The sequence below is a fragment of the Canis lupus genome, chromosome 28 (genome assembly GCF_011100685.1).
Source record: "Canis lupus familiaris isolate Mischka breed German Shepherd chromosome 28, alternate assembly UU_Cfam_GSD_1.0, whole genome shotgun sequence".
Lineage (NCBI taxonomy): Eukaryota > Metazoa > Chordata > Mammalia > Carnivora > Canidae > Canis > Canis lupus.
Window position 1 is genome coordinate 14,185,329 of NC_049249.1, and position 13,574 is coordinate 14,198,902.

Below are 13,574 nucleotides of genomic sequence, written 5' to 3' on the forward strand. Positions count from 1 at the left end.
AGTTAAGCACCTCCTGCCTCACCAATCCCAAGATATGTTATATTATATGGGGGAGTTAAAGTAACAGATGGAATTAGGATTGCTAATCAATTGACTTTAAAATAGGGACATTATCCTGGATTATATGTGTTGGGCCCCGTGTTAATCACAAGGGACCCTAAATGTGTAAGAGGAAGGGAGAACAACAGTTCAGAGTGATGCCACGTGAGAATTCAATCCACCGTCCTGGCTTTGAAGACGAGAGAAGAGAGACAGAGCTAAGGAATGTGAGCAACCTCTAGAAGTTTGATAGGACAAGCTAGAGCTTCCCGAAGAGAACACAATCCCAACAACCTTGATTTTTGGCTCAGTGAGAACCATTTCAGACTTCTGAACTACAGACTATAAAATATATTTTTTTAAAGATTTTATTTGGAGCAGCCCCAGTGGCGCAGCGGTTTAGCGCCGCCTGCAGTTTATTTATTTATTCATGAGAGGCACAGAGACAGAGTGAGTGAGAGGCAGAGACACAGGCAGAGGGAGAAGCAGGCTCCATGCAGGGAGCCCGATGTGGGACATGATACCAGTTCTCCAGGATCAGGCCCTGGGCTGAAGGCAGCCCGAGCCACCTGGGCAGCCCCTAAAATAATAAATTGATGTTATTTTAAGCCACTAAGTATGTGGTAATTTGTTATAGCAGCCATGGAAAACTAATATATAGTCTTTGTCCAGGGAAAATAGTTACACCTAAATTGGGGTGTTTATGTTGATACACACACATACATAATATCAGTATCTTTGTTTTTAGAGTTTGGTAACCACTAGTGCAGTCCTTTCTTTTTCTTAACATTTTATTTTGAATTGATCTCGAAATTACAGAAGAGTTTCATGTAAAACACAAATGGTATTTTTTCCTGATTCATTTGAGTGTAAGTTGTCACATCACTAAATGCTTCAGTATGTATTTTCTACAAATGAGGACATTCTACATAACTATAATATAACCCTCAAAATTCAGAAATTAATGTATAGTATAATTACATATCTAACTCTCAGACCCCATTTAAACTTTGCCAGTTGTTCCAGTAATGTTCTTTATAGCAAAAGGATCTAATCCAGAATCATATATTGAATTTAGTTGTCATATCTCTTTAGTCTCCTTCAATGTAGAACAGTTCATTAGTCTTTGACTCTTGTGACTATGGCACTTTTGAACATTATAGGCTAGTTATTTTGTAGAATGGTCCCTCAATTTGGGTTTATCGATTTTTTTCCTCATGATTGGATCCAGGTTATGTATTTTTGGCAGAAATATCACAGAAGTGATACTATAGTTTTGCTCATTGCCTCCTATCAGGTGACACATGGTTTTTGTTATCGTTTGTTTACTTGATTAAGGTGGCACCTACCAGTTTCTTTTAAAATACATTTTTCAAAAAAAAAATAAAACACATTTTTCTTTTTGTAATACATATTTTATGGAAAGCTACGTTGAAACCAGGTCACTATCCTGTTCCTCATCAGATTTTCAATCTATTATCATAGAATGGGCTTAGGAATTCCTGTTTTATTTGATGGAGTATAATCCAATCCTGTCATTTATTTTAATGCTTAAATTATTCCCTCTTTGGCCAGTGCTTTAAGGCTGCTTTATCTTTTTATTTCATTCTTTGAGCATTTTCTTACTTCCTGGTTAAAGAAGACATTCTTGTATTTAAAAAGTCTCATCTTGTATTTCCCCTCAACCCTGGAATTGCTGATTTCTCCAAGGAGCCTTATTTTTTTTGGATAGAGAACGATATTTAGAAGTCAAGATCTGGGTCTTAGGTGTGCTCATTGTTATTGGGGTGTCACTGTTCCCAGGTCCTCTTGTTGGATAGAGGTAGGGAATATATGTATGTATATAAACATGTACACATGCATTTATATCACTATTTTAATTTTATCTAGATATTTCTTTAAAACCATGAGTGTGCACTGATAACTCCAGTTCTAGTCTAATACCACAGGGTTCATTTACTAATTCCCTTTCCATAATTATAACTCCCTTTTCTGACATTAACTTGATTTTCATTATCATCAACATATTTTATTAACCAGTTTTCCTGGATGTGACCAGTCCTGTTGCTGCTGTTCCTGACATCTACCACGTGGATGCCATCCTCACCTTATTCAGGCTCCAAAATCCCATAGGAGGCTGCTGCCCCTGCTCCCGTTTGAACATCGTTTTTCACTTCAGGATCTTTTGGCCTGCACTATGTTGCTCTTCTCAGTTCATTTGGACTCCAGCATCCTATGCATGACTGCCAAGGCTGCCATATTCCTGTATGGACATTCTTTTTATCCTGCTAGGGCGCTGACTGGCTGCCGTAGATCACTGCTGTTTCTACCACCCTATCTTGTGTAAACACCTGTTTTGCTTGGCCCTAACTAAACTGAATACATGTTTTTTATCTTGCAAAACTCAAACTCTGTACCTGTTAAACAACAATTTTCCACTTCCCTCTCCCCCCAGCCCCTGACAATCACCATTCTACTTTGTTTCTATGAGTTTGGTTATTTGGCTACTTATATCTTATCTAAGTGGAACCATATAGTATTTGTCTTTTTGTGAATAGCTTTTCTTAACATAATGTCCTCAGGGTTTATCCACGTTGTAGCATGTATCAGAATTTCCTTACTTTTTAAGGCTGAATAATATTCTGTCATATTTAAACATCACATTTTGTTTGTCCATTAATCTCTTGCCAGACACTTGGGATCCTTCTGCCTTTTGGCAATTGTGAATAATACTATGAACATGAGTCTTTAAATATCTTAAGACCCTGACAAGCCTTGCTGTTTTTTACCTTTTGCATTTCGATCTATAGTCCATGTAGAATTAATGTCTGGTGTGAGGTAGAGGACAGAATTCAGTTTTTGTTTTTTTAAATCCAGTTGATCCAATGTCATTTATTGAAAGGATTATTCTTTCTCTTATCCATTGTAGGGTCACTTTTGCCATGTACCACCTGTTTATATATATCCATGGGACAGTTCTAGGACTCATTTCTGTTCCATTGTTCTGTTTATTCTTGTGCCAGTATCATACTTTCTTAATTACTATATTTTTATACCAGTTCTTGATATCTGATAGTCTATGTCCTTTAGCTCCCCACCCCCCTTAAGATTGCATTAGCTATTCTCGGCCCTTTGTATTTCTATATATATTGGAATCCGCTTTGTCACTGTTCATGAAGCATACTGCTCTGATTTTTATTGGCATTGCATTGAATCTCTGAGTTTGGGTAAGTATTAAGATCATAACACTATTGAGTTCTACAATTAGAAAATGGTGTAGCCATGAAATGGTATATCTTTCCATTTATTAGGATCTTTAATTTCTGTGTAGAGGTCTTTGTACATTTTTTGTTTATTCCTAGGTATTTGGTTTTTTAGATGTTGGGTTTTTTTTTGTTGTTGTTGTTGTTTAGATGATTTTTTTTTAAGATTTTATTTATTTATTCATAGAGACACAGAGAGAGAATGAGAGGCAGAGACACAGGCAGAGGGAGAAGCAGGCTCCATGCAGAGAGCCTGATGTGGGACTCGATCCAGGGTCTCCAGGATCACGCCCCAGGCTGCAGGAGACACTAAACCGCTGCGCCACCGGGGCTGCCCCTAGATGATGTTTTAAAATTTTAATACTCTATTTGTTGCTGATAGTGCAAAGGTTTTTAATCTGAGGTCCATGGTCCCCATTCAAGATATAGATACATGCAAGTACTTTTTTCTGAAAGATCTATAATTTTCATCTGAATCTGATTCCCATTGAGGGCAATAACAGCAAAGATTAAAGACCACTGTAGTGGTTTCACTTAGAGTGGATTGAACTAGGGAGGATGGAATAGACAGAGGCAGGCAGAGAGGCCACTTAAAGGCTGTGTAATAGTCCAGGCAAGAAGCCATCTGGGCTTGAGCCAGGGCGGTAAGTATGAAAGAAGGAAAGACATTTAAGGAATATTCTTGAGATAGAATGAATCAGGTTTGCCTGGAGTGGAATAAGAGAAATAAAGAGTAAAAAAAGGCATCAGACTGTTGGCGGCAATTACCTAAAGAGAAGGTTGTCATAGCATAGGGAAAAATGAATATTTGGTGGATAAAGATATTGGAATAGTCCCTAATTTTAACAAGGAGACTAAATTTAAGATATATTCATATAGATAAAAATGGGCATATGGATATAATATTTGAGATTTGCCTTGGGATTTGGAAGGTGGAAAGCTGGCTGATGGGAATTCATTATGTACTCTTCTATACTGTGTATTTAAAAGTATCCATAATAACAGGTTAAAAGAGAAAGATTATCCACTTAGAGAGTGAGCCAAGTTGAAGTTCTCAGGACCACTCAGCTCCACTTCATATGTGATAGAGAGATCAGGATTCTTCTAAACATTGTATTTGGTTTTTGAGTAATTTCATGTCACTATCTTGTATTGGGAACACTGTTTTATCAAGATTAGCCAGATAAGGAAGCTCAAAGCTACAGAGGCTTTTCATGCTAGCTGAGATAGGCTAAGTGCTTGGATGTGGCTAGGAGTTAAGGGGAGGAAATTTAGCTAGGCAGATGGAACATGGCATTTATTGGCAACTCAACCGGATTTGTGGACTCAGGGAAGTTTTGCAAGGGCAAGATATTCTTTCAGGGGGAGAATAGTGACAAGGAGTCTGGGTGCAGATATTCTGGGGAGATCCAGATAGGCAGACAGCATCAGTAAGTACTGAAAACAGGTAGCAAGGACCCTGATTAAAGTTTGGGATCAAAAATCAAACTGGAATACTCAGCAAGGAACTAAAGAATTCATTCATTCAGTTCATTTAATCATTCAGCCTGTAATTAGTGCCCACTACAGTTGTCCTATACTTTACTATTGTAAATTATTTGGAAAACATGTTAAAATATAGTGCAGATTCTCAGCCCCTTTCCCTCCATTTAATTTGGTAGGTCTCAAGAATCTGCATTTTTTTTAAGGTTTTTATTTATTTACTCATGAGAGAGACAGAGAGAGGTAGAGACACAGGAAGAGGGAGAAGCAGGCTCCCTGCAAGGAGCCTGATGTGGGACTCAATCCTGGACCCCAGGATCATGCCCTGAGCCAAAGGCAGATGCTCAACCCCTGAGCCACCCAGGCATCCCAAGAATCTGCATGTTTAACAAGCATCTCAGTGTTTCTGATACAGATATTTCTCAGATTAGGTTTGACAAAATGTCTAGTCCACTGTGTCCTGGCCAATGTATCAGCAAAGAGGGAGTGGGGGTATATTGTGGCTAGAACCAATGTAAAAAGTGAAGCCTTGTACCTGGGGAACATAGCAGGAAGGAGCTGAGCTAACTGAAATCAAGAGAGAAGGCAAACCTGAAAAAAAAAAAAAAGTGAAGGCAGATGGTAATCATTTTATAATACAATATATAAGTATTAAATAAACATATTGTACACCTTAAACTTGCACAATTGTATATGCCAGTTATATCTCAGTAGAGCTGGGGAAAAAAGAGTGAAAGCAGAGTGACACAAACTTCATTGCAGAGGCTTGGAATTTCTTCGAATTCTAAAGGATTAGTAGTAGCTTTCTAAAAAGAATTTATTCTGAGGGCTAAGTGTTTGCAGTTGGAGAAATTGGTGACCTATGGGGCCAGAAAAATAAGGTATGCCATTTACAAGAGGTATATCTAGTAGAAGAACAATAGCAACATCCCAAAATATGGACATTCTAGGTATGTTAAAATTACATCACAGTACAACTGGTAGTCCCTCCTGATGCTGTGAAAATACTGTGGATAGTTCTGATGTTACTTTTATTGTTAATATTTTATGACCCTATCACATATTTGAGAATAAAAGACAACAGACAACCTCACCAGTTATTTGTTTTTAAGGATTTATTTATTAGAGAGAGAGCATGAGTTTGAGGAGGGGCAGAAGGAGAGGGAAACACAGAATCTCCAGCAGACCCCTGGCTGATCAGGGATCCTGTCTTGGAGCTCGATCTCACCACCCTGAGATCATGACCTAAGCTAAAATCAAGAGTCAGATGCTTAACCAACTGAGCCACCCAGGTGCCCCACACCAGTTGCTTTATAGACCTCTTAAGGAGAAGTAATGTCAAGGAGTGAAGGAAAATTTTTGAGGAATCAGTGAAGTGTTGCTTATAGCAACAAGGCATAACTAAATGGAGGGAAATTTATGAGGAAAGATTAGTCTCTGTTATAGTTACATAGTCTGGAGTTCTTTTAAGCAAGGGCCTCAACCTGACCGCAAGTGACAGTCACACAGGCACAGATTGTCTGGTCAGTTAGAAATTCTGTCTTTTTTTTTTTTTTTTTTTAAGATTTTATTTATTTATTCATGAGACACACAGAAAGAGAGAGAGAGAGGCAGAGACAGGCAGAGGGAGAAGTAGGCTCCATGCAGGAAGCCTGATGTGGGACTTGATCCCAGGTCTCCAGGATCACGCCCTGGGCTGAAGGCGGTGCTAAACCGCTGAGCCACCGGGCTGCCCTGAAAATGTCTTTTTATCTCTATCACTTGGATCATCATTACCATCCCCCACAGCATCTTTAAAATAGAAGACATAATTTGATACAATTAAATGAGGTAAATGTGATGGTGCTTTCTAGGCCATAAGGATATGGTGGTGGTGGTGGTGGTGGTACTTTTACAACAAATCTCTAACATAGAATAGTTTAAGCAGACTTCCAAGGTTTATTGAATAGGCATTCCACCCTTATTCCATTTTACTTTTTACATGTACATTTATTTATGCTTGCTGTTGCAAGTTCAGACTTTTTATTAACATCCAGTAAAATTGAGGGTTTTTTAGTCTATAGGTCTCAGAATTTTAATAGATGTAATTATATTTAACTACTACCACGATCAGGTTAAAGAACAGTTCGTTACCCCTCCCCGAACTCCCTTGTACTATATTTCCCCCACCCCGTGTCTAACTTGTAGGAGCTGATTTGTTCTCCCTTATTTTAGTTTTAACTTTTTGAGAATGTTATATAAATGAAATCATACAATATGTAATCTTTTGCTCTTCTTTCACTGAGCACAATGCCCTTGAGATAGATTTGTTCAAGTTGTTGCGTATTTCCTGTTCCTTTTTATTGTTTAGTAGAATTGTTTAGTAGAATCCATTGAATGGATTGTATCACATTTTGTTTATACATTTACCTGTTGAAGGACATGTGAAGTGTTTCTGGTTTTTGGGGACTATAAATAGAGCTGCTTTATATACTTGTGTATAGGTTTTGTGTGATGTAAATTTTTATTTCTGTAGGGTAAATAACCCAGGAGTGGAGTTGCTGGATCATATGGTAAGCGTATGTTTAACTTTATAAGAAACTGCCACACTATTTTCAAGAGTGACTATACCATTTTTATTAAATTGAAGAATAATTGACATACAAATTATATTAGTTTCAGGTGTACAATGTAGTGATTTGATATTTACATAAATTACAATGTGGTCGCCACAATAAATCTAATTGCAGTCCGTCACAATACAAAGTTATTATAGTTTAAGTGACTATATTCCCTATTGCTGTACATTACATCCCTTTGCCTTATTTATTTTATAACTGGAAGATTGTACCTAATCCCCTTCCCCTATTTCATCTGTGGCTGTACTGTTTTGTATTTCTGCAGCAATGTATGAAAGTTATGGTTGCTCACTATTTTTTATTTTAGCCATTTGAATAGACGTATAGTAGTATCTTATTGCGGTTTTATTTATTTTTATTTTTATTTTTTTTAAAGATTTTATTTATTTATTCATGAGAGGCAGAGAGAGAGAGAGAGAGAGAGAGAGAGAGGCAGGCAGGCAGAGGGAGAAGCAGGCTCCATGCAGGGAGCCCGACCTGGGACTCGATCCCAGGTCTCCAGGATCATGCCCTGGGCCGAAGGCATCGCCAAACAGCTGAGCAGATGGGGCTGCCCCTTATTGCGGTTTTAATTTGCATTTCCCTAATGAATGCCTCAGTTCTTGATGATTTTATCTGTTGGGATCAAATACAAAAGATAGTCCCCATCAGAAGAATCAGAAGAAAAAAAAAAAAAAGAAGAATCAGAAGAATGGTCATCAGAATATGCCTTACATTTAGCATTCTATGAAAGATATTCTGTGAATATTTATTTATTAAGATTTTTATTTATTTGAGAGAGACAGAGATCACGAGCTGCGGGGAAGGGCATAGGGAGAGGCAAACTGAGCAGGGAGCTGGATGCGGGACTCGATCCCAGGACCCTGGGATTATGACCTTAGCCAAAGGCAGACACTTAACCAACTGAGCCACCCAGGCGCCCCTCTGTAATTGTTTTAAAAAGGAGCTTGTGCTAATAAATCTTCGTGGTTCTTAATTAAGAGTGAGATACTGTGAAATCTATAAAGTCTCAAGTAAGCCCTGTGACAAAATGAGAGAGTATTTTTTTTCTGGTGGCCTTAGGTCTTCTATAAAACACTTGTAGATTTTATTAAACTGAGGAGATAAGCAAATGAAAAATAAAAATATCTGGTCAACCTATAATTTTTAAAATAAAGCAAAATAAGTGAGAAACACTTGTCGTCATGATCAACATTCACCGATTTCCTAATTCTGGTAGCATAGGTCAGTGGTATGATTTTTAATAACTTGCTTATTCAGAAAAATAACTTAGATAAAGGAAAGGAGGATATTCCCTTGAGTAATAATATTTGACCCTCTCCTGCTTCTTCTCTTTTCTTTATAAATCATCTCAAGCAGCAGTCTGTATTTTAAGAAGCAAACCAAGTACTGCTAATTAAATGTTTAGTGTTTATTTTAGTTGATTATTAGCTTGAGGTCAAATTTGTTTCATGAGTAAATATGGAAGAGTTATGGGTTTTTTTACACTTTGGACAAATGCTTGCTGATCTTTGGTATGTTACTCTATTTCTTGAAGCTGGAATGTAATTTCCTTATTTTTTAATTTTTTTTTAAAAAAGTACTTTATTCATGAGAGACGCAGAGAGAGAGGCAGAGACACAGGCAGAGGGAGAAGCAGGCTTCTTGCTGGGAGCCCGACGTGGGACTTGATCCTGAGTCTCCAGGATCACGCCCTGGGCTGAAGGTGGCGCTAAACTGCTGAGGCCACCCGGGCTGCCCTGTAATTTCCTTATTTTTAATGACTGTAGAAGTTTACAGTTACTGACTCTTTGTTTTGATGTTAGTAGGCATGTGAGTACTTTTCTTTGTTACCAAGTCCTCAGTTAGGAAATAGCTTCCTGATTATAACTTATTTTCCTGGGAAAATATAGTCCACTTTGAAGCAGTTTCCAGTAATATATTGCTGCAGAAATAGACTGTCAAGTAATGGCTCCAGTGTAATTTAGAAAAGGTGACTTAAAGTAGAAGAACATTGATGCATCTGTTTTTCAAATTGCAGTTAATTATAATGACAGCTTATAAGATCTACTTCATTCTCTCTTGGACTCTTGCCTACATATACAAATTTTATATGAGATTTGAGTTAAGAATGGACAATTTTTAAAAAGATTTATTTTGTTTTATTTATTTTTTTTTGAAAGAGAGTATGCACTTGCATGAGATGGGGAGGGCAAAGAAAGAGGGAGAATCTTAAGCAGGCTCCATGCCCAGTGGGGAGTCTGCCAGGGGCTCAATCTCAGAACCCTGAGATTATGACCTGAGCTGAAATCAAGAGTTGGACTCTTAACTGACTGAGCCACCCCAGCACCCTTATTTATTTATTTGAGAGAGAGAGAGAGCTGGGGGAGGAGCAGAGGGAGAGAGGGAATCTCAAGATGATTCCCTGCTGAGCACGGAGCCCCACATGGGGCTCCATCCCAGGACCCTGATATGACCTGAGCTGAAATCAGTCAGATGCCCAACCAACTGAGCCACCCAGGTGTCCCAAGAATGGACAGTTTAAAAGTTATCCAAGTGAATTAGTTGAAAAGAATCCTGGTTATCAAATCATACTTGTAAAGGTTTTTCACACCCTCCAGTGATATCCAGCTTTGACATTTTGAAAATGAGAATGATGCTTCAGTTTTTATCAGAGTTTGAGAATAGAAACTCTTTATGTAGGTATGTGTCATCTTTGATTATATGGTAATGTTCTGAATATCCCTTTACCCAACACTTTTAGCTTTTTACTGCATCAGTAAATTATATGATCCTTGTTCTGTTCATAGGTGGTCATGTTAAATGTTTCTTTTTTTTTTTTTTTTAAAGATTGTATTTATTTATTCATAGAGATGCAGGGAGAGAAAGAGGCAGAGACACAGGCAGAGGGAGAAGCAGGCTCCCCGCAGAGAGCCTGACGTGGGACTCGATCCTGGGTCTCCAGGATCACGCCCTGGGCTGCAGGTGGCGCTAAACCGCTGCGCCACCGGGGCTGCCCTTGTTAAATGTTTCTTAAGTATTCTTAAATGTGTTTTACCAATATTTATGGAAAAATATAATCTTTGAAAGTGTTCATGTTAAAAAGAATTAGAAATGATGTTAACTTCATTTGGGCCTATTTCTCTTGCAATGTGTCCTTAAAGTGTAGGCACAGTATATAAGAATTCATGCGTAGAGGATCAACTGAGACTTTGATTTAAATATATTATAAATTATACATGGAAAGCTGCATAAGATGCTACTTTTTTTTTTTTCAAAGAAGCTTCTTTAAATGGTTCTGTTAAGTGTAGGAATGTTCTGATGATTATCTTTTTAATTAAAATGAGAAATCTTTGTTTAAAGTGGCATTCTTTTTTTACGGCCTGTTACAGTCTCTGTAACAATCATTTCTTAAGTCTGAACGTTTTATTTCCAGGAATCCATTTATATAAAACTATGTTTAGACTTAATTAAGGAACGATTCTTACAAAGCTTGTAAATAGCCAGGGAAAAAGGGACCGAAAATAAAACTGACATTCACATTTAACAAAATGATTGTTACAAGGTATGTAATAAGCTATAAAAATACAATAAATCCCTTTTTATAAGAGTTCATATTTTTTGATCCTTGTTTTCAAGGGTATTTAAGAAAAATATCAAAGCTCTGCAAAGTGACATCTGTTTTACTGAATGGGCTAGTGATTACTTTTTTCTATAACAGTACAGGAGTTCTACCTGTCTTCTTGGTGTGTTTTCCTTGAAATACTTGTAAGCAGTGTAGGTTAGAATGTAAATTTTATGTTGTGCTACAGTGAAAACAAGACCTGGTTCCCATCTCACACTACTTTGTAGAAGTCATATAATATTAGGCAAGTTGCTTAACTTCTCTAAGTCTCATTTTCTTCATCTGGAAAACAGAGATAATAATGCTCTTCCTACTTCAAAGAGCTGTTATGGAGACTAACTTAAACTATTGTAGTGAAAATATTTTAGAAATTCTATAGGACTGTGAACATCCAAGCTATGATTCTTTATGACCTTGGGTGGTGATTGTAATAGTAGTCGTAACAGCAGTAATATTGATAGCAGACACTTAAAGCTCAATATGTACCAAGCTAGTTTCCTAGGCATTTGTCATTTATTAACTCATTTGATCCTCTCATCTTATTAGGTATGTATTATTATTATCCCTGATTTATAAATGTGGAAAGTGAGGCACAAAGAGGTTATTTACTCAAGATCATGCAGTTGAGGAATATGGTTTTTTTTTTTTTTTTTTTTTTTTTTGAGGAATATGGTTTTGAAGAGGGTAAGGATGGTATCAATCTTTTTTCAAATCTATAGAAAAATAGCGAGAAAAACATAATGATATACCTCTTCACCTGGATTGACCAGTTGTTTACATCTTGCCACCTTGAGTTTTCTTTCTCTGTATGACTGTACTTGTATTTTTACATCATTTGAGCATTGTAGACATCTTTATTTCACTTTCAACATATATTTCCTTTTTTTTTTTTTTTTTAATTTATTTATGATAGTCACACATACACAGGCAGAGGGAGAAGCAGGCTCCATGCACCGGGAACCCAACGTGGGATTCGATCCTGGGTCTCCAGGATCGTGCCCTGGGCCAAAGGCAGGCGCTAAACCGCTGCGCCACCCAGGGATCCCTCAACATATATTTCCTAAGAATAAGAGCATCGTCTTTCATAACCACAGTGCAAGATATCACTCAGGAAATTTAATAGTGATAACATTTTATTATTCAATATACAGTTCATATTCATATTTCCCTAATTGTCCAGTGATTTCCTTTATAGCTTCTTCTTCTAAACTCCATTTTGTATGTGTGTTGTGGGATACAATGACATTATATATAGTTATGTCTCTTTAGTCTCTTTTAATTTATAACAGTTCCCTAGTCTTTTTTTTTTTTTTTTCGTGAAATTGACATTTGAAGAGTGCAGGCTAGTTTTTACAGAATGTCTCTTTTGAATTTGTCTAATTATTTCTCCATCATTATTAGATGCAGGTTAAAAAAATTTGGCAGGAATACATGTTGTGATTTCTTTCTCAGTGCATTCCATGAGAAGGTACATCATGTCAATTTGTTCCTTTATTGGTGATACTAAGTTTGATCATTTTATTAAGGTGTATTTGTAATTAATAAGTGCCTAGTGGAGTGAAATTTGGAAACTGTAAATATCCTACTTCTTAGCACTGTTTATCCCTATAGTTTTAATATCCATTGATGATGATTCTTCTGTGGTAGTTGTAAAATTAGCCCATTTATCCTTATGCCGTTCCAAATCATTTTTTCTTTCTGCATGACTGAAACGGTGACTTTTTTTTTTTAAGTTTTTATTTATTTATTCATGAGAGACAGAGAGAGAGAAAGAGAGAGAGAGAGAGAGAGAGAGGCAAAGACACAGGCAGAGGGAGAAGCAGGCTCCATGCAGAGAGCCTGACGTGGGACTTGATCCTGGGTCTCCAGGATCAGGCCCTGGGCTGAAGGCCGTGCTAAACTGCTGAGCCACCTGGGCTGCCCCATGGTGACTGTTTTATATTTGGGGAAGATACTGTGTAGACTTCATCACTTTTACTTTTATTTTTGTTTTTGAACTTAGACTAATTAAATGTACATTTTATATTCTGATTTGCAAGTTATATGTTTTATAATTTTTATCTTTAGTAGAAAAGTCTAAAGCTGCGAATTAGGTTCAGTTTTTAAAGGCTTGTGGTAGTACAAACTGCATCAGGATTTCCTGGAACGTTTGTATTTTCCATTCAGTAGACCTGGGGTGGGGCCTGAAAATTTGCATTTCTAGTTTCCAGATGCTGCTGCTGGTTGTGGGACCACAGGTTGAGTGCTATGGTGGCTTTTATAGGCCAATCAAGTCAGCATTTTGCTCATAATAATTTGGGCTCTTTTACACTTGTTAGGTTTCTCTGGTAGACATGAGAGTAGTGTGGATATAGAATAGTGGAATAAGTTGAAGTTTGCATTAGTTAATTTTTTTGTTTCAAGTTTCTATTTAAATTCTACTTAGTTACATACATATCAGGTAATATTGGCTTCAGGAGGAAGTTTGTATTAATCTTTTTAAAAGATTTACTTATTTATTTATTTATTTATTTATTTATTTTTTATGATAGTCACAGAGAGAGAGAGAGAGAGGCAGAGACACAGGCA

The 13,574-nt window shown here is 37.1% G+C and overlaps 1 protein-coding gene across 7 annotated transcripts in view; it reads left to right on the forward strand.

The window, feature by feature from the left end:
* BTRC (beta-transducin repeat containing E3 ubiquitin protein ligase) overlaps positions 1 to 13,574 on the forward strand; it is a 184,361-nt gene that overhangs the window by 9,921 nt on the left and 160,866 nt on the right. For 3 of the 7 annotated variants that reach the window (XM_038578564.1, XM_038578571.1, XM_038578566.1), the window contains exon 2: positions 7,300 to 7,336. The exons of the other annotated variants lie outside the window; for them this stretch is intronic. In XM_038578564.1, the coding sequence (XP_038434492.1) occupies positions 7,334 to 7,336 (3 nt within the window). In that variant the 5' untranslated portion in view covers positions 7,300 to 7,333. The remainder of the gene's footprint in view (positions 1 to 7,299; positions 7,337 to 13,574) is intronic. 7 annotated transcript variants of the gene reach the window in all.